Genomic DNA, 26,474 nt, shown 5'->3' on the forward strand with positions numbered 1-26,474 from the left:
ATTATTACTTTATCTAGCATCTCTTAACAAAAAAAATAATATTCCGTTGCTTTGCCCAGCATGGAGCAGTTATATGACAAATACACAGGACTGTGCTGAAACAGTGTAGAAATACAAATCAGGAAGACAATGCCTTCAGTCTACAACATTTAAGCAAATTACCTCATTACTTTGCCGTTTTTTTATATTAGAGGTTTCACAATATCTGTACCTTAACCGTAAGGTTCTGTACGTGAACCTTTCAGCACTTTTACCTTGCATAGCACCTGTGACAGCACAGAAAATTTTATCTAAATTTTTCCTCATCTTTCGTCTGCGCGGCGTATCTTCACTTCCCCGCAGAATTACTGCACGGGGTAAACCGTTCGGCTGTCCGTGAGGCGGGATGGCCACAGGGCTTCCCGCCGGGGCTGAGCACGCCGCCTTACTGACGCAGTAAGGTTTGCTGCTAGACGGAGGAGCGGGGTAGGGCCAGAGCCGCCCGGCCGAAGGGGACCAGCAGCTTCGCGCCTTTTCCCCACCAGCGGCAGGCGACGGCTGCAGCTCGCGCCCGTGAGGGAAGGCGGCCGAGCGCGGCCCGCTCGGACTCACGCTGCGCGGCAGAGCCGCTCTCCTCCGCCGCACACCAGTGCTGCCGCCCCGGCACAGAGTCGTGTTTACCTTCCGGGGCGGCGGGCCGGAGTTCCGGGGCGGAACGCCTGTGCTGGCCGGCCCGTCTCCGGGCCGTGTGGGAGGAGGGAGTGGGTCTGGTGGACGGAGGGTGCGAGGCTCGCAGCCGCCATGAATGGTGAGTGGGGGGCTCCAGCAGGGTTCTCTCCGCTACCAGGGCGCGTTCGGGGGGAGCCGCCAGGGTACTGCCGGGGCTGGCTCGGGCAGAGGTTGCCCAGGGGTCCCCTCCCCTCTGCCGCCTTGCTCAGGCGTGGCCCTGTCCCCCGCGGGCCGCGGCCCCTTTACCCCCCTCACTTCCCCCGGTGGGGATGTGGCGTGGCGTGGCGTGGCACAGGAGACTTTGGCCTCTGTGGCCCCACAGTGCGGGGCAGGGGTCAGTCCTTGCCTGCATCACCACGCCTCACTCCTCATTTTGGCTCCCAAAGTCCCCCAGGAGCGGTGTTTTACCTCGTTTTAAATCCTCAAGTCCGCACTTGAGCGTGACACTGGGTCAGAGCACAAGTGGTGCTGGTCTTGGGGATGTCCATTGCCTCAACTGTGCAAAACCACGGGAAGTATTCCCGAGAAAATAAATGACCAAGAGAAAATAATAATTAAAAAAAGCCCAAAACCCGAATTACTGACATGAAGTTGGTGGGAAAGGTGAGAAGCATGCTAGTGGAAAAAGTGGTCCTTTCTGGTATTTAGGGTGTATCATTGCTGTTTCCCTAACTCAGTCCAGACAAGGATGTGTTGGTTGTGTATATGTTTGTTTCTGACCTCCGTGTTACACCGAAGCAGTGTGTGTGAGGGTGGTAAATCCTGAGGTTTTTGAGGTGTTTGTGAGGGGAAATATTTAAAAGCTTTGTATGTGAATTGGGACCATAAACTTTAGGACTGGAGGAAGCATAGCCACTCAAACAGGCCAGTGTGGAAAGTTACTTGGTAGGAAGAAGGAAGAAATTTTGATAGATTTTGCCAGCGAATGTAAGGATAAGTGGCACTTAGTATGTCTTAAAACACACTGGCAAGGGTTTGGTTTTTGTTTGGTTGTTTTTTTTTTTTTTTTTTTTTTTTTAAGAAGGGAGGTGCTTTAGTAAATGCTTTCACGGGTCTGCTAATACAACTTTAGTAATGGAAGTTGTGGACAACTCTCTGCACCTGAAAATTAGATGGTATGTTTTTCTTCCACTCTGATTTAATACATGGTGAGATCCGTTGCCAAAGATAGTAAGAAAAAAATTGAAGAGTTAACTGGAGTGACTAAATGCTACCTGTGTTATGGATAGCACTCATTTCTGAAAAAGAAACAAAAAATGAAAACGAAAACACTTCAGTTGCATTTTTCTCTGTTTTGTTCTCACCTTTATGGTAAAAAGAAAACAAGATTTGTATTGAAGAAGAGATGAGGGGAAAAAAAGTTATTGTGGGGAAAAATTAATCAGCATTGTGAAAAATGCAAGTAACAGTCAAATCTTTCAAACCATGGAAAAGGAAAGTTTCTCAAATGCTTCAGATCTTGACAGGATATATACTAAATCCTAATTCTGAAGTTTTTAAGAGTCAGCATTTTTGTATGGAAAACCTCAGCCCTTCAATGATGAATTCAGGCTGGGACTAGCCTTGTGCAGATTTGTGCCAATCAGAGCTTATACCTTCCTAGGAGACTCATCTCTGGGAGCTGTGTTTGAATTCTGTGACTCAAAAGGCAAGGGGACACCTCTGGTGGCATAAAGCCTCATTGTATAGTTATTTTTAATACCTTTATTATTTTTTTGTTTGTTTTTAACAGGAGATACAGGTTTATGAGGAGAGAAAACATTTAATTACTTAAAATAATAATGCCTAAGGTAACATTAAGCCTAGTAGTTCAATTGCATGGCTAACATACCCACGTATAGCCCTTGCCAAGATCTTTATGACTTTTCCAACATTTTCGATTAGACAGCAAGATAATGGAAGGAACACTAATTCTGCACTTTGCCAAACATTACTGTTATACAATACTGTACAATATTTTTCCAGAATAATGTAAGTGGAACAGATCAGGACAGAGAAATGTGTATCATTATCAGGCTTGTTTCAGATAAAGGAGATGATAGCCAAAATAATAGCATCATAAAATTTAACCATGTTCTTTTCTTAGTGGCTGTAACAGCACTGTCTACACTTATTTTCCTGCCCAATTTTAGCCCTTAAAAGTAAAAGATCTGTTCCTAAAATATAGATAGAAGATCCTCTTTCCCTAATGACTATAATTTTTTTTAACATATTTTTTTTAGCTACAGTGTATTTCTAGTGGATGTGAAGGTAACTTCCTGTTGATCTGAACATTACTTAAATATTACTAATGCTACTTACTAATTACATGCTCATATTTTATTGGACAGTGTTGAATAAGCTAAACTTTAAAGGAAAGTAGCACAAGGATAATAGATTTGTATACTTGTCAAGAGTTAGGGGTGTTGTCACTTGTTTAATGACAGTTTCAAAAAAGATGTAAAAATGCAACTATCTCAGGATGAGGCAGTGGAATCATCATAATGTAGTTACAGAGTAGTATTTAAATTAGGTCTATGTTTATCTTACACTTGTACCCTCAGAACCTGTACTAGAGTAGGCAAAATGAATTGCAGTCTGAAATTTTGCATACAAGACTTCAAGAAATATGTAAGAGCAATGTGAGATTTATTTCTTTAACGTATATACATGTGATGCTGAAGGGAGCTGTGCCTATAAAAAATTGGATGAAACCCCTGTTTTTCTTTACTTATATTGTCAGTTTTTTTCTGTGGTAGGTGTGGGTATTTCTGTCAGGGTATGGAGAGAAGTTTGTTTTAAAAATAGGAAAACATGACCCTGAAGAAAAAAAAATGACAGGGCTCACAGAGGCAGGTGCAGTACCTGAGCCTATTTTTAACCCTTTTTTAGAGAGTAGATGATGACAGCAGGAGTCTCTAAGTTTCTTAGTTTTTGCAACCTTATGTTTTCAGAATTATTTTTAGACTCGTGTATGAACTTCCTTTTTTATTGCAATAGTCTAAATATAGCCTTTTTTCTGAGTAATGCTGTTTTCATGCATTCTATATTTTGTGTTTGTATGTGTGTCACTGCAGCTTTTACCACTATTCTGAATCAGTAGAAGGTTATTTTGGTCTGTTTGTAATACACTGTTGGTCTTTAAATCAACTAGAGTTGATCACACTTAATTGGCATTCTTGTCTGAAAATATGCCTTTTTTTTTTTTAAAGACTTACTTTAGAAAATTAAGACTGTAAAAGAGCAAAATCTTAGAGCTGGTAAAGATTTATTTTTGCCATCCATCTACTTGAAACAAAACCATTGCTAAATAGTACTACATTTTCTAGGCTTATTACAAAAAAATATATCATCTGCTTGCAAGAAACCACACAACTTAATCTTTCAATTTTAAAAAGTATTAGACTTTGTGAATATTCTTTTTCCTCTACCTGCAAAATGTCTATGTTAAGCACAGCAATAGAAGAATTCCGAAGACATGCATTGAGCTGAAACCTTGGCCAGCCCTCTGTATAAACATTTTGTGGCCTCATGGCCCTGTTAATGGTGAAGGTGATCTGACCTGCTTATGGAAATTACTGGTTGTCATCACATGTAGTCATAATTGTTATTAGTACAAATTTGCAAGTAAAATAAAGACAAAATACACATTAGCTATGCTCAATCTGTGTAAATTCAAAGCTGTTTAATATCACATGTTTTAGACTTTTAGAACATCAGTTAACATAGTGATAATTTGTAGGTTTTCTGTATTTGTGCATTTCTTTTATATTGTTTATGGTCTGGTATCTAGTTGCAAACCATTTCTGTGTTACCAAATAGATACAAAGATGCCAGAGGGATGTGCATTTGAAAACTAACATGTATTGCACTTGGAAGACAAACTTAACCTACATACTTAGTATTTTAATTTGATAGATTTTTTTTCAGATTGCGAAATTATTAATTACTGCATTTGTTCTGAAGTAGTCTCAAACTGTTAATATGAAGAGAAATGTTGCATTATGCCTATTCTCACAGGTATGTGGATAGCATAAGACTGTAGAAGTCATCAGTTTTGAAACAGTAGAGAAAATTTGCAGGTTTGTCTACATTCAGTGTTGCTGTGCATGAGGAGTTGTACTAATGGTTGGGATTTGTTTTCCTTATTTTACAGTTATGCTATTTATTTTAAGGCATTTAAATGTATAGGCATGTGCCTCTGTTTTTGGGAATTCATGCATGGTAAGAACACTGAATATAATTTAATAAAATTGTAATCTCTGAAGGAGCACAAAGTGGAGTAGTAGGGATTATTTGAATTTAACCTTATCTTCCCAAGGCATAACTGCCGTAGTTGTTTGGAAGTTAAAACCTGCTTGGCATGGGGTTTGTTTCTAGAGTCCTTTACTGGCATTGAACATTGCATCTTCACATGAGTTTGCACGCATTGGAGTATTTGACTAACAGAACCAAACCTCATACATCACATGTCTGCACAGTCAGAGTTCAAAATCAGAAGTATAACTTATTGAAAACCCACTGTAATCAGCTAAATAAGCATTGTGAAGCTTAGTTAGCTAGCAGCTACATTTGCACTTTTTCCTATTGTTTTCTTTATTCTGGCATTGTGCATTGTAGACTTACTGTGGGTTTTTTCTTCTCCTAATCCTGTATTTAAGATGAAAAAAGGGAGAATAATTTCAGTAGGACAAATTATGTCCCCTCCTGCTGGTTTAGGAGCCAACTACTTTGAATGGGATTTTGAAGATAGGAAATTGTGGGATTGGGACCTCACAGTGTTGGACAGCAAGAGGAAGAGACACGTACCTTTGTCTTCTCTATTTACTAGAGGATTTATTGTGTGGTGTTTGATTTTCAGCATCTGCAGGAACTTGCTCATGCAGAGTTTTGATAATAGACTTTCAGTCTATGAATATATTAGTTGTGTGTTCATTGAGAGGAAAAGAATAGAATGCATTTAATTCTGGAGATGTCACAGACGTTTTTGAAGATTATTTTGAACTTAAGCTCAGAATCAAGAAATGCTACAGGTGATATAAGTTAGTTAAACAATAATTTTACACATATTCACTGGAGTTTATGAAGCATATTCCAACAAGCGAAGTATTATGCTATTTGTTGTTGGAATGATCGAGAAGTTAAAGATTGTCTCGTGCAGTTGCTTGTATAGTAACAAACTATATTTTATGGGTGTTAATCAGGAATAATGATGCTGATAGTTAAATTTTAAGGGATATATTGTAACAACTGCTTTCTGTTCACCTGACTTAAAACTCTGCAGTAAGGTTGTTTGACAGTAAGGAGGTATTCCTGCTGTCTCTTTCTCATTTTCCATTCTTTTCTTGTGCCATGATAATATACTACCCTGGTAGTCCCAGTATGAACATGTATGGGGTTGCAGTGTGAGCTCTGTCATATACCTAGTCCATTGAACAACAACAACAAAAAATAATCTTAAACTAGGTCAGTTCCAGGTTTGCAATATGGCCCCACAGGTGGCTGTGCTAAAAGCTAGGGGCAAGGTATGCTGATTGTACACAATTATACTATATTTACATCATAAAACCAAAATCTTAGTAAGACTCCAGATGATATTTCAAACAGTATACCTGCATATTAGAGAAAGGCTACTTGAAACCTCAAAACACAGACTTATACTGTATAATTTTGCTTAGAGGAAATACATTAATAAATTTAATGGAATAATTGGCATGGGAAGATAGTTTTCAGGGCCCTGGTGTTGGCCTGAATATACTTTACTTAAAAACCTATATATTTTAAAATGGTATTATTTTGTTGAATTTCAGGTTCACAGAACAATGACACTAAAAGACAGTTTCTTCTTGAACGGCTACTGGATGCAGTTAAACAGGTGAGAAATCTGATATGTATTTCTACAGTATGCTGACTCTGAGTTGTCAGCACTAGCAGGAACTGTCTTTGCCCTTTTTTCTCCTCTTTACCAGACTAAGAAGAAAACTTATCTTTCAAAGAGTACTACTGAGTTTTTGTGTCTGTTAGCAAACAACTCTTATGCAGTATTTGTTTAAAATTCTTGTTCTTGACAGATTATATTAGTACTATTTTTATATATGTATATATAACAATATAGAATATATTTGTAATACATATATGACTGAACTAATTGTAGTGTACTGCAAAGGCTGAATTGTTTAACATTTTACAGTAGCAGCTTTTTTTCCTGACACTAGGGTTTTAGTGAATGGTTAAAATACAGGTAAAGATGGGATTTATTTATGTAAGTATGTATCTTGCATCAACATAAAGTTCCGCAAGTAGAATTTAACAGACGATTCAATTTAGGAGAGCTTGGGAGGCAAAGGAATGCCTCAAAGTGAGGCAATGGTATTTATAAAGAATGTTTACTCTGTAGTTGTAGCACTGAGCTGAATAGGAGCAGTGTTTGTTTTTGTGGGTGTACACTTAAAACTCAAAAGTAGTAATTTTTACTCAGTTTTAAATTTATTGAAGGACCTGCAGGTGTGTTGTTCTGGCTAGCAAAAATATATTTGAACTGCAGGGGTAGCCTGTTAGTGGAATGTGATGCTGTAAAGCATTTCTTGGTTGCAGGCTGTATATGCCAATGCTTTATTTTGAACTGCTTCCTTTTTTGTTATGACTTTATTTCTTATATTAAAATATTTCAGAATATTGAGTTCGGTAGTGTAACAAAAATTTCTTAAAATCTGTGTATTGCAGTGTCAAATACGGTTTGGAGGAAGAAAAGAAATTGCTTCAGACTCTGATAGCAGGTAAGATAGTCTTAACTTTTAACTTTTAACATGCTTATGCTATGTATTATAATGACATAAAACATATGGCACAAAATACTTGACACTTTAAAAAAAACAACCCAGTTCCCTTTGTTTATGCGAACACTGACATGGGACTCTGAATTGTTCATCTTGTTACAAATCTGACAGCTTAACAAAGAGTGCTCTTCTGTATGAAGTTACAATTCTGTATGAATTCTGTATGATTTCTGAGGTCAGAACATGAGATTAGGAGAATTTATCTTCCCTAAGACCTCTTTTAAAATGAATACATATTTATTACCAACACACCTGTGTTTTGTGAAGCTTGAGACTTCAGTGTCAAGTATGTTTAACACAGTCATTAAGAAAAATTTCATTCTTCTTTTTTCTTATTCCTGACATGTTTTAAACCTGCTTTTCTTCTTTTTCTGTATTTGAAGTTGTTCCTTTTTATTAATGTAAGTCAAAAAAATGCCATTTAATTCCTATTAATTACATTTGTTGTTGGATATGGCATATTGGCTTCTAAGGCTTTTAAGATGACTGGTGGACAGAAATTGCAATGCTTTTTGTATCCTATTGAGTCTTTCTCAGAATCTGTCGTATTGAATAAATAAATCAGATAAATGAAACACCAGGGTTAAATGCAGTTGTTTGTTGTCCTTTTTCTTACATCCTTGCAGTTTGACTCTGCCTTTTGGGAAGAAGTTAATTATCTGTTGACCATTTATAAATGATGCATAAAATCCTCTCCAATCCCCACCCAATTCAGTCTTTAAGAACATGTCTAAGGGTGAAAAGCCAACATAACAATTCCTTGCTACTGAAGGGGTGGGGAGGGCTCATTTACCTCCTGACTTCAGTACTACTGACTTCAGTACTATTCCCTTCCACCTCCTTTTTGAGTAATGTCTGGTGATTGTCCAGTCTTGTCTGAATTAATTTAATAAAAGAAGAAATAATGCAAAAGGATACCTTTCTGCGATTTTAGTGAGGTAAATCAGTAAAATATCTGGTGAATGCTAGAGATGCCACAAGGAGGGGAAGATCATGCAGCTAGAAGCAATGGGAAGTGGAGAAGAGGATGAGAAGGGATGAGAGGGCAAACCCATCTCTTTTCAGGAGCAGCTTGTAAAGCAGCTCCTGTGCATTACCTGTGCGTGAAACTCCAGGCTAATGCTACTCCATGGCAGCTTAAGCCTGTCTGGCTTTTGGCTACTACTGTTGTCCTGTCCTTGACTATTTCAGCCTCCACTGTTCTGGGGAAATAGATTTAGAAGCGTTCTGTTGACTAGCATGATGGAAACAGTTCAGTACAGTGTCTGTTCAGCACACGGTTCACTGGACAGAAGCTGGTGTGAGGGAGGAAGCAAGAAGTTGCAGATGGGATGCAGGGATGGTGGGGCTGAAGCACTTCGCAGTTGGACTGGCTGTGCAGCTATAGCTGTTGGCACAGAAGCATCAGCTAGAGGCAGTTATTTAATCCTTACTGTTTAGTTTATGCGAGACAAGGTATTGATGATGTTTGCCTTTGATTGTGTAAACTCAGCTAGAATGAAGTATCTCCTATGTAGAGCAAGTTCTCTGGATCTAAAACTCTTGCTTTCTTGCTCAGTTTGCTCAAACAACTGCTTTGCTGCAGTTGTTTAATAATTTGAATGATGACCTTTAGTATTTGTCTTCTGAAAAACAGTGACAGTTAGGATTCCAAAGATATCATGCTGGCCAAATTTTACTGACAAATATTTTCCTTGGAATTCAGTAGACATGCTGAATAATGGATTATAGCTAGGCAGTTTCACGATTAAAAAGGAAGTGGAAATTACATTAATAGATTTTTTTTTTCCCCCCCTAAATTCCGTGGTGTTTGAGGTTGTTACTATGTTAAGTGTTGTGAGATAATTTTGAAAATTAGGATAATCCAAGAATTTAGATTGAAATCCATGACTTCTCCAAGTTTTGTTCTCCCAGTGTTTTTTTGTCTTTGAGATTATAATTGTTCAGAGTTCTGCTATGTCTATGTACATTAGACTTCTCCATGTTTTTCTGTATTTGTTTATTTAACATCTAGTAAATACATCATTTATATTGGGCATTGTAGAATACCTGATTTTTTTTAAAATTTGATTTTGTTTTACTAGTGGCTAAATTTTCCTGTAAAATGCTGCACAGTTTTCCTGCTTTGATTCTCAGTGCACATAGATTTTTGATAATATGAGCTCTTTCACAGAACCTAGTTTCCGTTCCGCTTTTTCTGAGTGGAAAAAGTCAGGTAGATTTCTTTTTTTTTCCGGGGGGTGGGGGGGCTGGGGGGGTGTCATGCATCTGATGGAATTTTCATTTTTAACAGCAGCAGTGTTTTTGGCAAAAATTGATTGCAGCTGCTCCACAATAATCTTGAATATTGTTTGAATTATGTTCTGCTTTACTAATAAAGTTTTCCTAGCAAAGATGTACTGGAAAGCATTATGTGTTAAAAAGTCTTTTGTCCAGGGTAATTCTGGTTAATATACATCCTTTTCTGTCAGTGCTTCTCCAGAGATCTTGCACTTTTTTGTGACCCTGAATAGAACTGTCTACTTCTGGAGCACTGGGGCAGAGCCCTGAGCCACTTTGGCAACTGCTTTTACTTATTTGCTTGAATTTAGTTAAAGTATCTGTCCTTCCTTTTAGTAATCAGCTTTGGCAGGCAGGTGGCAACTTTCTCAAAACTTAAGTTTTAACTATTGTTTATTTAATGGCAAAAATAAAACTTAGAGAAAATCAGATTTCAAACAAACAGATTGATTTTGTGTCTGTTATACCTCAAGCCTTACTATTCCTTGTAGGTTATAATAATAATCCTTTCTTTGGCAGGCTGAATTTTAAAACTTTGCTGGTTTTACAATATTTCTACCTGTGTGAAAATTGATTCACTAACTGGATTATGTTTAAAAAAAAAATCAGGAAGATTCAACACATCTCCAGAAAAATCTTTATTATTTTCCTATGCCTAGGATTTCTGAAGGACATCAAAATGTATGTTTAATTGTTTTCCTAGGCTTGAATTGTAGTGCAGTAATGCAAATCAACAAAATTGTCTATTAATTTTATATGAAGTTATGCAATGAATGATTTTCTGAAAATATTCTGTGTAGTACAAAGTATATTTATGAAATATATGAAGTATATATTTCATTACATGAAAAGTAGGTAATCTGAAGCTGAAATAACATGAATTACAACCACTATAGCAGGTGAGGATGATTTCTCAAATTGATTGTCAGTTCTTCTGAATGTTATTTGTCCCCCAGCTTTGGACAGTCACAATGAGACTTTCGGTCTAAGTAGATTATACTGTTTGCACATAATGAGATTACTGCATGCAAGGGGTTTTTCATTAGATGTAAGATAATGGTTGACATTTACATTCTCTGTTCAGAGATCTGGAATAAACCTGCTTTATAGAAAATAGCTGATTGTTATTTTCACACGATTTCTTGAAATATTCTGTTGCAGAGTCACTTGTTTGTGTGCTCAGTTTGAAGCTGTGTTACAGCATGGTCTGAGGAGGAGCCGAGGATTAGCATTAACAGCAGCAGCGATCAAACAGGCAGCAGGTTTCTCTAGTAAAACTGAAACAGGTAATTCGTTAATCATAACTATTGTATTTTAAATAGTTGATAAGTGCAAGCAGGTGATAAAATTTCTAAAGGAAGTTTTAAACAATGCACTAAGCTGCAGATTGTTGGTAGCACTCTTAATGGTCATTAAATAGTGAAAACGGCTATTGCTTTCTTAAGCTAGTTTAAATTTCATACCAAGTCTCTGTAGAAATTTTGGTGTTTGGAAATCTGCATTTCTTATAATTCCATCATGAATAGTATCATTGGCAAATTTCTTCAGAATTCTGGTAGGGATAAACGTTGTGCAGTTGTGCTGTTAAGTTTTTTACTACAACATTTTCATTCTTAACCTTGTCTTACTCTGTTCTTTAAGTGCCGTATTCTATAGCATCAGATATGTTTAACTTCTAAGAATTGATGTGATTTTAAAAACAAAACTTATATTACTTATATTGGTTGAGTTTTTTATTACTTTCTCCACATTTAAAGAAAATTTTTATTTTTGTTGCCTTCTCTTCACCTTGAAGTTTCCCTTGATTTTTTTATCAGAAGTATATGAAGGTGTTAATCTTCATCAGTTTTGTTGTGAGGTTTGACATACAGTATCTTTTTTTCTTAAAGAGGGTACACATAATGTAAAGAAATTTCTTTTTGGCTTTTGAAACTGTCAAGTGTAACACGTAACACCTAGTGGGGTTTTGGGGTTTAGTTTTGTTTTTAAAACATATTCAGTGGTACTAGAATTGTTAATACATTTTGATGTCCAGCCATAACTTCCAGTTACACCAGATAACCGCATGTAATGGATATTACATTAACACAAAATGTGTAGTTTGATATAATGGTGTTTTTAAATCGCTGTTAACAACAGGCTTGTTTCTTGATGATAGGGTGAAATGCTGGGTCTTGTGTGCTGACTTTCCTGCTGATGGGTTAGAGCCTCCAGACTTAGCTTTTTTGGGGAGCTAAAATAGCTATGCCATTTGCCTCTTTTACTTAGTAATGGGCAAGACTTAACACTGCGGCTGTGCAAAGTGGAAAAGAAATGCAGCTGTTCCCACAATCTTTACAGATTTTTCGACTCTTCTGTATGCTTTTTTCCTCCCTTTTATGTGTTCGTAATGAGGGATTAGATACTCTGTGGTCTCCTTCAGCCTTTGGGTAGTTTCCATGTCTTTAATGGATAGTGGTTTGGTTATCTGCTTTTTATCCCCCCAACTTGCAATTGAGAGTCTTATGCTTTGGTGCAGAGAATGTTCTCCCCTGTAATGCTCTTTCTGATTTATGCAAATAGTGTGTCTTTAAATTCGAAGACATGACATATAATTCTTATGATTTATCTCTTTTCTGTTATTAATACCAAGGGTGTGTGAAATTTGTGGTCCCGTCTTTTAGTGGTCAGATGTACAAAGGTGCATCTCTGATACTTGGGAACTTAGTAACGATTTAACTGTATGTTCTTGTGTATGTGTGTCTTATTTGGGGGCTTGTCAGTGAGATGATGGGGAGGAAGAGAAGAAAGTCAAGAAAGTTATCTATGGTTGGGGAATGGAAGAAGGAAGAAAACATTGTATTTACTCCTTAAGAAGCTTAAGCAATGTATGCAAGTTCAAGAATAAAACTGTGGCTATTCTGCAGCAAATTGAATGCAGTGCAGTGACTAAGAGGAGAAGCTTTATTTTTTAAAAAAATTGAAATTACTGGCTTCCACTGCATTTATTTTTGTGAATTACAGTGTTGTTTTGTTTTGTTTCGGTTTTTTTTTTTTTTTTTCTCCTGAAAGCAGTTGCAAAATGCTTCCATATTTTTATCACTTTCAGGTAAATGAGCCTGGTAAGATTTATATTCCTTTCTGTCTAACATAATCACAGGTGTCATCTTTTTCTTTAACGTCGTGGAATATTGCTGTCTAGGCTATACATTCAGTCTTTGACAATTGAAAAATAAAACTGTTCAGTAGTTTTTGTTTTTTAATTTACAGACACTTCATGACAAACAGTACTTTCAAACAGCTGTAAACAGTGTAGCATCATTTTGCATCTAAGAGCTACAGTGGTTTACTTTGTTTTTCTAAAATGAAAATAAAATTTAAAAATAAAAATTCCATATTATTCCAATTAAAAATCCTATTTAAAATATTTTAATTTTAAAAAAATATATTCAAGTACACAAATTCCTAACATCAGTGTCATTTAGTATCAATTGATGGCATGGTCATTACAGGCATATGCAGCTCCTTTAATCTTACATTAAGCAATCTTAAAAAAAAAGCAAACAATTAAACTGTATTATGTCTTTAGTTTGGAACAATATGAGGGTCTTTTCATTTAACTCCATTAAGGTTATGTGAGAATACTGTAGCTGATGCAGTGTTCACTAAAAATTATTAGGGCAATGTTGCTGCAAGATTCTAAGTAGATCAGCTCTTCCATTGCTGCTCTTTCTACTGTTTTATAAGAGGTTCCAGACTTGCTGAAACCCTTCTGTTAGTAATAGCAGTAATAGTACATAATTTTTTCTGCACTCAATCAGAGGATCATAGGCTAATTAAAGTTGGAAGGGTCCTCAGGAGGTCTGCAGTCCTACAAAGATCATCTGCAAGGTTAAATGAGGTTGCTCAGGGATTTATCTATCTGGGACTTGAAAATCTTCACAGACTGCACAACCTCTTTGGTCAAATGTGTTCCAACACCTGACTGTCCTCAGGATGAAAGAGTTTTTCCTTATATTCAATGTGGATATAAGGAAAATATAATGGCTGCACAGTGTAAAGAGTTTGTTTTTTGGTTTTTTTTTTTTTCATAAGAAGGCACTGAACCTGGCTTCAGGCTGATCTCTATGCTCTCAGCTTGACGTGACTGCTGTTTGTGCTCATTAATGATTGGTGGTATTGCAGTTTTAGGAACTGTGATATTAAATAAACTGTTTTCACAAAGTGATGAGTATGTGGGTGAATTGGGTAACGTTAGTGTCTCTTCTGCCTACAGTGAAATTGTACAAACTGTATTTTACTGAAATTAAAATAATATTATTCAGAAGTAAGAAGTATTGGATTATTTGCTATGAAAAATAATATCAACAGTAGGACTTGGATTTTCATTTAATGCCACTCTCAAAGAATAGAATTAAGTCATATGAAAATGCCACCTACACTACTGTTTTTATAAAGTATGCTATGGAGGGACTTAGAGTATGGAATGCTCTTTATTTACATTGCATAGATTTTAATTAAAAACTGCTGGTAACCCAAATTTTGAAGCTTTTTAAAACCCTTGATATCTCTAATTATCAGAATGCCAGGAAACACTAAGTTTCACTCTCAGCAGAAGGGGAAATCTGCTTATTTTCTCTATTCCTGTCATATTTTCACTTCCTACTTTAGTATTGTTTTGAGCTTTAGCAACAGAAGAATTTATTTTATTGGTCACAAGAAACAGTGAAATCATTAAATCACTATCATCTTGATACAAATCTGGCATTTTAAAGAATGCCTTTTGTTTTACATACACGTGTTTTATTTTTGAAATGCAGAACAAATAAATTGAAGCCAAAGGAGGACATATATTTGAATGCTCTTATATGGTCAGTGGACTTCTGTATTGTTTGCATGTTAATATGCCTATGAGGTCCTAGCTCAGCAAAGTGTATCTTTAGTTTTGCATCCTACATTGTCATTTCAATGGTTCCTGTTTTGCACATTTTTCTACTTTAGAAGAGCTCTGGGTGGTTGTTGCATAGCTGTCAGACCTATTTGGCAAAACTTTAATTTCGTGAATCTAACCTGCTTCTTATGTGTTTAGGTTTCTAAAATTGTATTATAAACTTTGCTAATCTAATTCTCTATTTGGCTTTCAGCAGAGATTAATAAAAACCCCATAGCCTCAAATGAACATATTTCACCAGAAGAAGTCATAAGCTGTACTGAAAACCTACTCAAAATCTGACTGCATGCTCTGTATTCAGCAGAGAGAAAGAGAAGTGTCATGAATGGCCTTTTCTTAAACTCTTACTACATTAAAAAGGACTTTGAAAAGTGATAAGCAAGGAGTGGCAGAATTGATCTGTTTTTCTCTCGTGAATTTTTTTTCTGTGTCTTTGAGGAATATTTTTGCCTGTCTTCAAACATCTGCTTTATGCTGCCTATGTTGAGATTATGATCAAAAGCCCGCATAATATTAGAGGTGATAGTGTACCATTCACTTGTACAATAGAATTATTGTCCCTTTTGCATTAACTTAAAAAAAAGTTGAGCAAAGACATTCATTAAACTGTCAAAAGGAGTACTTGCACATCTTTGCTGAGAGATTGATGTGTTTTAAAATTTTTTGTAATGCTTAGGTTTCTCAGATTTTTTTTCTTCTAAAAAATCCTGTTTGCTTTAAATTCAGTCTCTTAATGTGTTACTAACTGTATGGGTTAACAGCTTTCAAACCATTTTAGTTATTTGAGCAATTATATGTATAACAAATGAAAGTCACATGAACATTATTGTTAATGTTATATTTTAAGATACTTTTAAGCAGTATGTATTTGATATGACATTAATGACTAATGATTGCCAAACTATCCATATAGTAATGATTCAAGTCTTAGAGGTGAATTATCTGATGTTTGGTTGTTGTTTTCACCCAGAGAAAATGGTAAGAGGTGAATTGTAATAAATATGTCCTTAAAATATACGTTCTTGTTTAGTTAAGGAACAGGAATATGTAAAATACTAGGTGTTTTATTGTACATTTAGAATTACTGATGTAGATCTTGGTTACCTCCAATTGAGAAATTTGAGGCAACTGCAAAAAAAACCCTTTTTATCGCTATTTTGGGACAGGAAAAGGGGAGTATTTTAGTGGGAAGGGGTATTGTTGCCTTTTAAATGTAACACTTCTGTTTTTTAAAGTAACATGAATTGGTCATTTGCATGGCTGCAAATTCTGGAGCTACCCATTCCTTTAGACCTAGCTTCTAATACTTCACAATCAGCAATAAGATAGAGTTCTAATGAACATCTGCTTTATGCTGCCTATGTTGAGATTATGATCAAAAGCCCACTTTGCATAATGTATTCCCAGCTGAACATGGGGACCTGTGCTGTGGATGACATACTAGCTCGAATAAGCTTTTAAATGTGAATTCTGTTTAAAAATGTAAGCTAGAATCCTTTAATGTGTGTTTGTCTTTTTCAATGAAGTGAAAAGTTCTAAGTGCTCAAATAGCCTGAGTTCTGTAGAAATAAATGACCTATTTAACTGGACAGTTACATGAAAATGGTAAATGATTACCTTTTTTTCAAGGTTATATACCATTACCTGCTTGTTTTATAAAATTGCACGTAAATGCATTCATATATGAGTGTACTGGTTTTTGGTGTGGTTTTTTTTAATTTTATTTATTTAATTTTTATTCCAGAGCCAGTGTTTTGGTACTATGTGAAAGAAGTTCTGAATAAACATGAACTGCAGCGCTTTTACTCTCTGAAGACAATTACTACAGATATTGGTAGAGGCCGGGCTTGGTTGCGCTGTGCGTTAAATGAACATTCCCTGGAAAGATATGTTCATATGCTGCTTGCAGATAAAAATCGGCTCAGGTACTGTGTTTGATATCTTTGTAATGCAGGGAATGTATTGACAAATGAAGTACTTAGATTAAGAAAAACAACCAACCAACCAAAAAACACAGCTGTAATAATACACCATATTAATTGCTATGCTAGTGAAGCCACTTAACCTCGTGCTTTCATTTTGTTAATTTTTGAAATTTTGGCAGCCAGTAAGTTGGTTGCGTGTCTCTATATCAACGTGTGACCTGAAACTGGCTTTATTTTAGCACGTGAGAATATGTTCGTCTATCCTCATCTTCATTTCCATCTTCTTTCCTAACTCCCTGGACACCGTGCTTTGAGGTGTCATTCTTATTCCATTAAAATAGTACATGATTGCAGCCTTGATCTTATCAGTTCGTCAGTGGTAATTGCCTGTTGCCTTTTGGAGGTGCTTATCCTGTAATTGAAAAGCTCCAGGTAGCTTCTACTGCAGATCACCTGGAAGTTTTTTTGTACCAGTTTGTGGACCTTCCTCTTGCAGATATTGAGAATAACTTACTATGGATTTAAAATCCTAAGGTGCTTCAGATGTGCAAAATGCGCTTAAGTTCACACTTAACTGAGTCCTACATTTTTCCTCATACATCTTCTACTCCGTTTCTTATTGAAAGTTTGGGGTATTTTTTCCTTCCTTGTCAATAACTCTTTGATCTTGATCAAGTCCAGTGGATTCAGCAGAAAGGCATTATTTCAATTTACATCAATTAATGGATGTACTGAGTAAGATTATTGCCAGAACTAAGCTTGTTAGCACTTCCTTTTAATTTTTAGTCTGTTCCCGTCCTCTGTAGCTTTCTTGCAAGACAGATTTTTATAAGAAATCAAATAAAGGCAAATGAAACAACAAAGGAAAAAAATTTTGAAAACTATTGTGAGGAAATTAGTGACTTGAATTGCTATGTCACAAATTACTCTCATGCTTGTAGCAATACTTGCTCAGTATTATCAGGATTATCAGCACTCTCTGTATCATACATGAAATATTTCTAAAAAGGCTTATTTCAGAATATTTAAGATTTAAATGTTATCCAAATTCAAATGGGATTTACAGTATCAATTTACATTCCCAATTCTTATCCGGTTTGGAAACTTCTAAATAAATCTGTCAAAATTGTTTAATATTGGTTGAGGGTTTTCTTGCTATCTGCTTTTATGTTTAGTTAACTGAATGCTGATAGTAAAAATACAGCATCCTGCTACTACCAAGAACCAGGCTTAGAACAACTGCGTTCATGTGTTCACAGTGAAATTCCTGTTAACTTTTCTTCTGTTCCATCCAAATTCCTAGTTGACTCTTAACTGTTTTGGGTAATTGATGTGGTTTTGGATATTGAAACATGTCACCGAGTCATAGAATGATATAATGGTTTGGGTGAGAAGGGGCCTTTAAAGATTGCCTGGTCCAACCCCCCTGCTGTGGGCAGGTACATCTTTCACTAGATCAGGTTGCGCAAGATGAAGTGGATCTCTTTGTGTTCGAGCTTTCTAATATTTTATAAAATGGCCTGGTAATTATGGTCACCTACAGTTATTTAAAGCCTTACATATGCAGTGTAGCAACAGAGGTAGAGAAATATTGTGACTGCTAATGTAGTGTGAAACTCTTTGCCCTGAGTGGCTTTTTTCCCGTTAAAATGCAGGCCTAAAACTGAAGGTAAAGCACTATTTAGCATGTTTTTTATAATTGTTCAGACAGTTCTATGTATTTCAGGGCTTCAGGGAGTTACTGTGACATATAATTTGATCCATTGGTGTACTTATACTTATTTTTCAGTGGTTTTTGTGTCTTTTAGAAGTGGAATATATGTTAATATAGGACGCATATTCTTTTTTTTTCTTTCAAATTGTAGTGTCTTCTATGAAGACTGGTCTTTTATGATGGATGAAGAACGTTCTAGTATGATCCCCACAATGGCAGCTGGTAAGACCTTCTCTTAAATGCTACTGTTCTTGGAAAACTATCTCATTTTGGGATGTTACATCTGTTTCTGGTTGCAAGGACCTTCTCTAACGTGCTCTTTGCTTATGTGGAGAATGTGTGTCAGGTGCACATTCAGGGTGTTATGCTGATTTATGCTATGAATTGATGAACTGTTAAAACACTGGATCTGGCCTTACTACCGTTCAAGTGTCTTTCACATAAACTTTCTAACCCTTCATCAGTTAAGGCTAACTGTTTTTTAAAAACTAGTGCAATTTAAAGAAAAGAAATTGGACTATTCCTGACTAGAAAAGAGCAATGAGAGACTTTTATTGTAAGACCCAAATTATAGATAAATACATGGAAGGAGAGTAAGACTAAGGAATCATAACAGATAATTTACTGTTTTAGAGTTTGACTACAGAAGCGATTGATGTATTATTACCTTATACACCCCATTCCTCAGCTATATGGTCACATGCTTCATTCTGCAAGATAGGGTTCACAGGAGTTTTGTTAATATAATGTAGGAACCAATAAATATTGAAGTTGCAGTGAAATGGGTTTAAATAAAATGTTATAAATAAACGAGTTCACAGTACTTACAACTTATTTAATGCGCAGCTGAACAGCCATCAAGATGAATTCAGAACTGATTGCATCAGCTTGACCATAATCTAAAAAAGAAGGAATGGCACATGAAAGAATAAGAATTCATGCATAGAGAGCTGTGGGAAATTTTGGGGGAAAAATGTTTTACATGTCATAGTTTTGTTAATCTATACATTCTATCTTTAGCTTTTGTTAAAGTATATAGTGTGTTTTTGGTCTTTTTTTCCCCTTTCTTTTATCTGAAGGTCTGAACTCCATTCTTTTTGCAATCAACATTGATAATAAGGATTTAAATGGGCAGAGCAAATGCACACCCACAGTGTCTGATTTGCTAAAGGAATCGACGCAAAATGTAACCTCATTATTGAAGGAATCCACTCAGGGTGTTAGCAGCCTTCTTAGAGAGATAACTGCATCATCTGCTGTCTCCATTCTAATAAAACCTGATCAAGACACTGACCCACTTCCTGTTCTCTCAAAGAATGTAAATGCTGGTAAGCATTTTTTGCAATGTTAGAGTCATTCAGAAGCTTATAAAATATTAATGTGTGTTTAAATAACTTTTTCAAGTAAATTTAATGCACTATTACAGAACAAAAACCTTAAAAATAAGTGCACTACACACATAAGCCAGTTGAGCGTGAAATAAAAAGTATGATTTCTTTTTAGAAATACTAGTGTGTGAATATTGGATGATACATGTGTATTTCACCTTTCTTGTAACACTGTGAAAGGGAAGCTAAACTATCTTATTAATGAAGTACTTTGCTTGTGACCTGAGTTTCAGTTTCTTATTCAGAAGATTATGCCTTGCTGTTTCTGATATACTGATTTTTCATTTTTTATGTTTTCTTTTGGCACTTTATCAGTCAGAAATACACTGCCATATATCTGTTGTTATATATCAGATAAAAATCTTGTCTTGTAATCTTCTTCAAGCAATGCTCGTGTTTACAGTCTGAATTCCTATATGAAGTAGGTAATTACCACAAATGAAAAGTTACTTATATGCTCTTTTTACCTTTAAATGTGTAAGTGTTGCAAACAGTTTGTAGGATGTTACTTACTAACAAAGACCCAAAATCTTAATCTCTTATCAGTTGATATTAATCAAATAAAATGTGATATTCATCATACTTTTTAACTTCCAAAAATAGCAAAGGAATATTTTATCTTCTTTATTTCCAGAAGTTGAGCTGAAAGAATGCTTTGCTTTGTAAAGGTGCAAAACTGCAGGAACATTCTGGAATTTATATGTTTTTTTTTAATTACAGAACAAGTTTTGAGTTCAGGCTTTAAATTATTTTGGTTATGAGAAGAGGGAAAAAAACCCATGTGTGAATGCTATCTGGTAGAAATAGAAGTTGAGATAAAAATCTATTTTTATTGGCACTTAAAATAGACTTTGTCTCAAAACACGTTTTTCAAAACAAACTTGTGTTAAAGCTTCTGTTTAGCACTTTAAATGAGATTAAAATAGTAGGTGGTACTTGACTTGGGATAACATTGTTAGTGTAGAATAGGCTTGCAAGATGAAATAACAGAATAATCGACCATATGCTGCACATAACTCTACAACATAATGTATGTTATGTGTTGTCCTGGTTTCAGCTGGGACAGTACATGTGTATATAGTACATGTAATGTACAACTTACAATAAAATGTCATTTTTTAAAAATTGTGTTTTTTCAAATGCCATTATATGTTGAATGTTAGAGCAAGTCAGATGGTTTTTTTTTTTTTTTGAAGTCCATGTTCTTTGCTGGAATTCTGTTGGCACCCAGAATGGGTTTTAACATCCTCTTACTCTTAAAAGTATGTTAACGTGTTTTGTGGATACATAACAGGCTGACTTGAATTGAACAAAACAGTTTAGTCGCAATGTGAGTTGTCTTGGTGTGTAAATTCCTGGTATTTCTTAGAGTGCTTCAACTTTGCAAGATCATTTAGCCTCATGCACATCAGAATCAGTGAGAATAGGTAATAATTTAAAAATAAGTGCTGTCACAGCATGGATGTGATGTAAGCAGAGAGGATTTCAGTGTATTTCTAAACCAAGAGCTAATTAGTTGAGGGAAGGAGCAAGTTTAATTTCTTTTTCTGAAAACAGACTGCTCAATTTCCAGAATATAGACAAAACTAACTTTATTTGATTGCAAATTGTGGATTTTGTGGGTTGTTCTTTTCAGTTTTTTCGTCCCAGAAATGTTTAATGTATTCTCTATTGTGTAGACATACTCTGTAATATACAGTAGCTGTATTCCATGGGACAAAGGGACAGGAAGGCTACCTTTTTATTGACTTTTTTTTTTTTAGTAAGTTTGTTGAACTTTTTTTCTTGTTCCAAATGAATACTGTTATGAATGCACCTCCAAAATATCTTCTAGAATTGGAATTATATAAGGCGTATAAAATAAAGATAGTAGTTAAAGATTTAAAAGCTCATGTGTATAGAAAGATTATGAAATGCCTTGGAGATTTAAGTGTTTTTTTTCTTTACTAAATGCGTTTAGTACCTGAGTTCTTTTAAGAAGAGAACCAAGTGTATTACATTGTTTCTCTTTTCTAAAACATATAAACCTTTATGTTGCTACTAGATTTGAAATATAAAAAAGATCGGAAAAAGAAGAAGAGAGTGACAAATATTATCTCATTTGATGAAGAGGAAGATGAGCAAAATATGGGGGATTCCACAAAGACTCTGACTGCGGGAGAAAGTTCAGAGGAGAGTATAGACAGATCTTCAGTTTTTGTATTACCCTCATCTGAAAGCACTCTGGGCAGAAATTTGAATGGGTATGAAAGTAACCGTTTGTGGAGGAGCAATTCAGTGTTCATGAATGGAGAGTATGAATACCAGAAACTAGATGTGAAGAGCATTGATGATGAAGATGCAGATGAGGATGAGCTATATGGAAAAATGTTAGGGAATAAAGACACAGAAGGTGAAACTGAAGCTTCTGAAAAGTAAGTAATGTTGCAGGAGTTAGTGGTGAATTTTTCATGCTTCCGTCCCTGCCATGGGTACTGGCAAATTTATGTAACTATTGAACTATAGGTTTTTTCTCCCTCACCTCCCCCCCCTTTTTTTACCCCTTTTCTTTTTTTATTTTCTTTTTAAACCATTTGGGCCACCACCACCATTGTGGTGATGGTGTTTTGCTTCCACTGAAAACCAAAATTTCAAGATTTTAGACTTGTTCTCCTTGAAGTTCTCAGTTGTTGAAATTGTTGCATGATATTGCCAGGCTCTAATTCCGTCCTATTTGAAACTTCCTTGTTCTTAGTATGATATCAACTCTATTGTGGCTTCACAGTAAACCCACGTATTTTAAACAGTAAGTCTGTTATCATCAGAGTAGATGAGATGAGAAAAAAAAGAATAATTTTAGATACTAATATGACCTCTTTATTTCTGACACAGCAATCTCTTTGGAGAAAGAGGCAAGCAATGCTTGGCTCACCTGCTTTGGAATGGTCTGATCTTTAATGAATTTAAGTATGTCTGAACCAAGAAATTGGCAGGCAGATTGAAATAAAGGTTTTTCTTCTCTGAAAGAAATATAAGCATTGTGAACATTAGGTTGTTTTGTTTGCTTGTTTTTAATCTAGGCGTCATGAAATAGGCACATGCAATTCTCAGATATGCAACTGGACTCCTCTGCAGGTCCTGAATGATGACTCAGATGTTCTATTTCCTGTCAGTGCCATTGGCTCTTACTCCCAAACAGGTAGGTATTTTAATTTACCAAATTCTAGCAAACTTTATAACAGAATTTCTAAAATGGACCAATGGTAAGAAATAATGGGATTGTAAGGGTATAGGAGATACGGCACAACTAAGATGGGAGGTTCAATTAAAATTTATTCTAGATCTGAATCAGCGTTCTTCATTTGAGTAGTTATTTAATTGAAGAGGATTTATCAATGTCAAAATAAACACAGTTTTGTTGGGATTAAGCTGTGGTCTTGTATTTTATTAATGTTTAGGGTGGTTGAATAGAAAGTATCCTTATTCGTTTTCTAGATATTACTAAGTTGGAAGAAGCTGCAAATACGTTTGAGAATTGGAATTTAAATTAATCTTGACAGATTGGAGAAAGTATCAAATATTGGATGCAGTTCAATAGAAGCTGTTATCTGTTTACATACAAGATGAGGAGTGATTGGCTAGGAAATACTTCTTTGGAAAAGGATATGGGAATCACAGAATGGTTTTGTTTGGAAGGGACCTTCAAAGATCATCTAGTCCAACCCCCCTGCCATAGGCAGGTTGCTCAAAGCCCATTCAACCTGACCTGGAATACTTCCAGTGATGGGGTATCCACCACTTCTCTGGGCAGCCTGTTCTAGTGTCTCACTAACCTCATAGCAAAAAAAATTTCTTCCATGTTATCCAATGTAAGTGTACCCTCTTTCAGTTTAAAACTGTTGCCCCTTGTCCTGTAACTGCAGACCATGGTAAAAAGCTTCTCTCCATCTTTCTTAGAAGCCCTCTTTACATGTTGGAAGGCTGCGATAAGGTCTCCCGGAGGCTTCTCTTCTCCAGGCTGAACCACCCCAACTTTCTCAGCCTTTTTTCATAGGAGAGGTGCTCCAGCCCTCTGATCATTTTTGTGGCCTCTTCTGGATCTACTCTAACAGGTCAATGCCTTTCTTGTACTGTGGATCCCAGAGCTGGACACAGTGCTCAAGGTGGGATCTCATGAAAGTGAAGTAGAGAGGGAGAATCATCTCCCTCAGCTTGCTTGCCATGCTTAGTTTTGTGCAGCCCAGGATAAGATTGGCTTTCTGGGCTGTGAGCACCAATTGCTGACCCATATCTAATTTTTCATCCACCAGTATCCTCAAGTAATTTTCTGTAGGAGACCCGCTATAGTGGGTCACAAGCTGATAGTGAATTAGCAGTGCTGTGCTTCTGCAGTAAAAGCACACTTCATACGGACCTGCGTAAATGACAGTGTCATTTGTAAATTTATGCTCAGTTGGCTCTGTAATGGCCTCAGCTACAGTATTGTATGCAGTTTGGGGTACTGCACTTCAAGAATCATGTGGACATTTGGAGAAGATCGTGAAGCAGACAATGAAGATGATCAAAAGTATGGAAAAGAAGGCCTTGTGCTTTTCCAGTATCTGAATGGGTTTGTTTTCTGTAAACAAACAAAAAACTTCCACCACCCCTAACCTCTCCTCCCTTCTCCCCTTCCCCCTGCCTGAGTTAATATTTTGCTAGCTGTTTATAAAACATTGCTTTTATAAAACTTTAGGTATGTATTCTCATTTCAGTGACCACTTAAAAACTCCTCAGTGGCATTCAAATGTTTTAATTGTAAAATATTTCATATTTTTGCTTGTGTGTTGTATGTGCCAAGAGTTTAAATGGACAGTTAATGGAAGGCCTGTGAAAAAGTGTAATTCAGTTCTGTAAGTTCGGTGATAAAAATGTGAATCATAAAATAATGCTGTACTGCCCTCTGCTGTATTTTAAGACATGTACCTTTTAAGAAATGCCAATGGTTCAAAAAAAAATGGAAAGTACATTTTCTTTTTTTCTTGTGCTCCCACATTTTTCAGTTTATAAAGGAATGGATTTAGAAAACAATGTAGTTTGTGGCATAGTATTCTCTTGTGTTTTATACAGAAACTGTTAGAAAAAGTCCATAAATCTATAAGTGTTTGTTGACTACAGCAGATTGAAATCTGGAATACAAGTAAATGTTCCTGTTTGTGTGAGGGGGTGGTGTGGGAGTTTGCGGTTGAGCTGTGGGAGTTAGTAGCCAGTCAGATGTCATAAGGCATCAGGAGCTAGAGCGGGGTTTTGTAGCTGAAATCAAAAGTCAGGAGACCAAGCCAAGACTTAGTGCTGGAGGCAGATGACCAGAGAGGACAATAATAATTGTAACAGGGGCATAATTTTATTAAGGAGATACCAAAGACCCTTGTTTCATCTTGCTTCATCTCAGAACTGTTTTGAAGACAATACTCAGGCTACTAGAGATGACCAACAACAGGCCCATTCAGATCCCTTCTGGCACAGTATACAGATATTTTTCAGTTCTCCTCCTGCCCCTCTTTGTCATAAACCCTATGGTCCAGCATGCAAGCCAGAACAGTAGGACACTGGGCTGGTGACAGGAATCTTCATCAGCTGAATCTGTGTTGCTGTTTCCGATAACTGTCTGGTTTCCTGATTTCAACTTTCCATGCTGTCACTGGGCCCTTCTGAACAGTCCTGAACTGACAGACTCTGAAGGCAGTCATCACTAAAAGGCCCATCATAAAACTCAAATGTCAGCCAGTTAGGGAGGGTGATGTATGGTGGGTATGGTCACCCTTTCCCCAGCCATAATGGCAATTTGATGAGATCGAAAGCTGCCTTAGGCAGTTGTTTGCAGGACTTTGGAAGTCACACTTGTTAGATGAGTGTGATACCAGCGGGAATGTTAGTTAGCTTTTTCCGAGGGCAGTTCAGTCCAGTAACTGGCAAGCTTATTATTATTATGACAACATTTTTGCTAAAACACACCTAATGAGCTCTTGTAAAATACATAGTATAACTCAGTATTTTGGTATTTTGGTTTATGGGTCTTAACACAGATAAATAATATTTGAAATAGATTACCGCATAATCTAGTGTTGTATGTCAATGTTTTCAGTTCTAGTCCGTTGCAGTGCTTTAGGGATGTGTCAGGGTGTATCATATCTCTGTGTACCTAGAGATGAGAGAGCCTGAGTTGGAATTCAGTTGCTTGGAAAAAAAAATGGAGTATGCATTTTAGGAACTGAGGTTCAGTAAACTCTACAGCTTAAAAAATGAACATTCTCCTCCATAGTCATTCTGACCTAATCTGATTCCTATTAACTTTTTTTCTAGAATTCCTGCATTTTAAATTCTGTACTATTTTAGCTTATGATTTTAGGATTGTTTTATAGTAACTCTGGAACCCTTACATAATGAGATGCAGAAAACATCAATAAAATGTGATTTTTGTTTCTTTCTATCTGATAATGACAGGGCCAGTGATGTGTGTATTTTGATCCTGACAGTTGTGAATCTGTGGACAGATGCATATTATCCATACTTTTAAAAAAATACCTCATATGTCTGATTCCTGATATTTGGTACATAGGCATAAGGAGCCAGAGAAAAGCCATGGTGCTCTGTTGGGAATGCATAAAGGACTGGTGTCTTTGCAAGGTTTCATGTACTGGGGGCTAACCACAAATTCTTTTCCTGCAAGTCACAAACAGATTTGTAATGAGTATC

At 36.2% G+C, this 26,474-nt stretch overlaps 1 protein-coding gene across 9 annotated transcripts in view; it reads left to right on the top strand.

The window, feature by feature from the left end:
• The first annotated feature begins 545 nt into the window (after positions 1–545).
• SNX29 (sorting nexin 29) overlaps positions 546–26,474 on the top strand; it is a 246,919-nt gene continuing 220,990 nt past the window's right edge. For all 9 annotated transcript variants that reach the window (XR_010374645.1, XM_064461872.1, XM_064461871.1 and 6 more), the window contains exons 1-9: positions 546–787; positions 6,498–6,562; positions 7,411–7,463; positions 10,965–11,089; positions 16,478–16,658; positions 18,524–18,594; positions 19,452–19,700; positions 21,805–22,174; positions 22,820–22,938. Coding sequence is in view for 8 of the 9 variants with exons in the window: in XM_064461872.1 (XP_064317942.1) it covers positions 781–787; positions 6,498–6,562; positions 7,411–7,463; positions 10,965–11,089; positions 16,478–16,658; positions 18,524–18,594; positions 19,452–19,700; positions 21,805–22,174; positions 22,820–22,938 (1,240 nt within the window). In the remaining variant the exon portion in view is untranslated. The remainder of the gene's footprint in view (positions 788–6,497; positions 6,563–7,410; positions 7,464–10,964; positions 11,090–16,477; positions 16,659–18,523; positions 18,595–19,451; positions 19,701–21,804; positions 22,175–22,819; positions 22,939–26,474) is intronic.

Source organism: Phalacrocorax carbo, chromosome 10, assembly GCF_963921805.1.
Source record: "Phalacrocorax carbo chromosome 10, bPhaCar2.1, whole genome shotgun sequence".
In the NCBI taxonomy this organism is placed as follows: domain Eukaryota; kingdom Metazoa; phylum Chordata; class Aves; order Suliformes; family Phalacrocoracidae; genus Phalacrocorax; species Phalacrocorax carbo.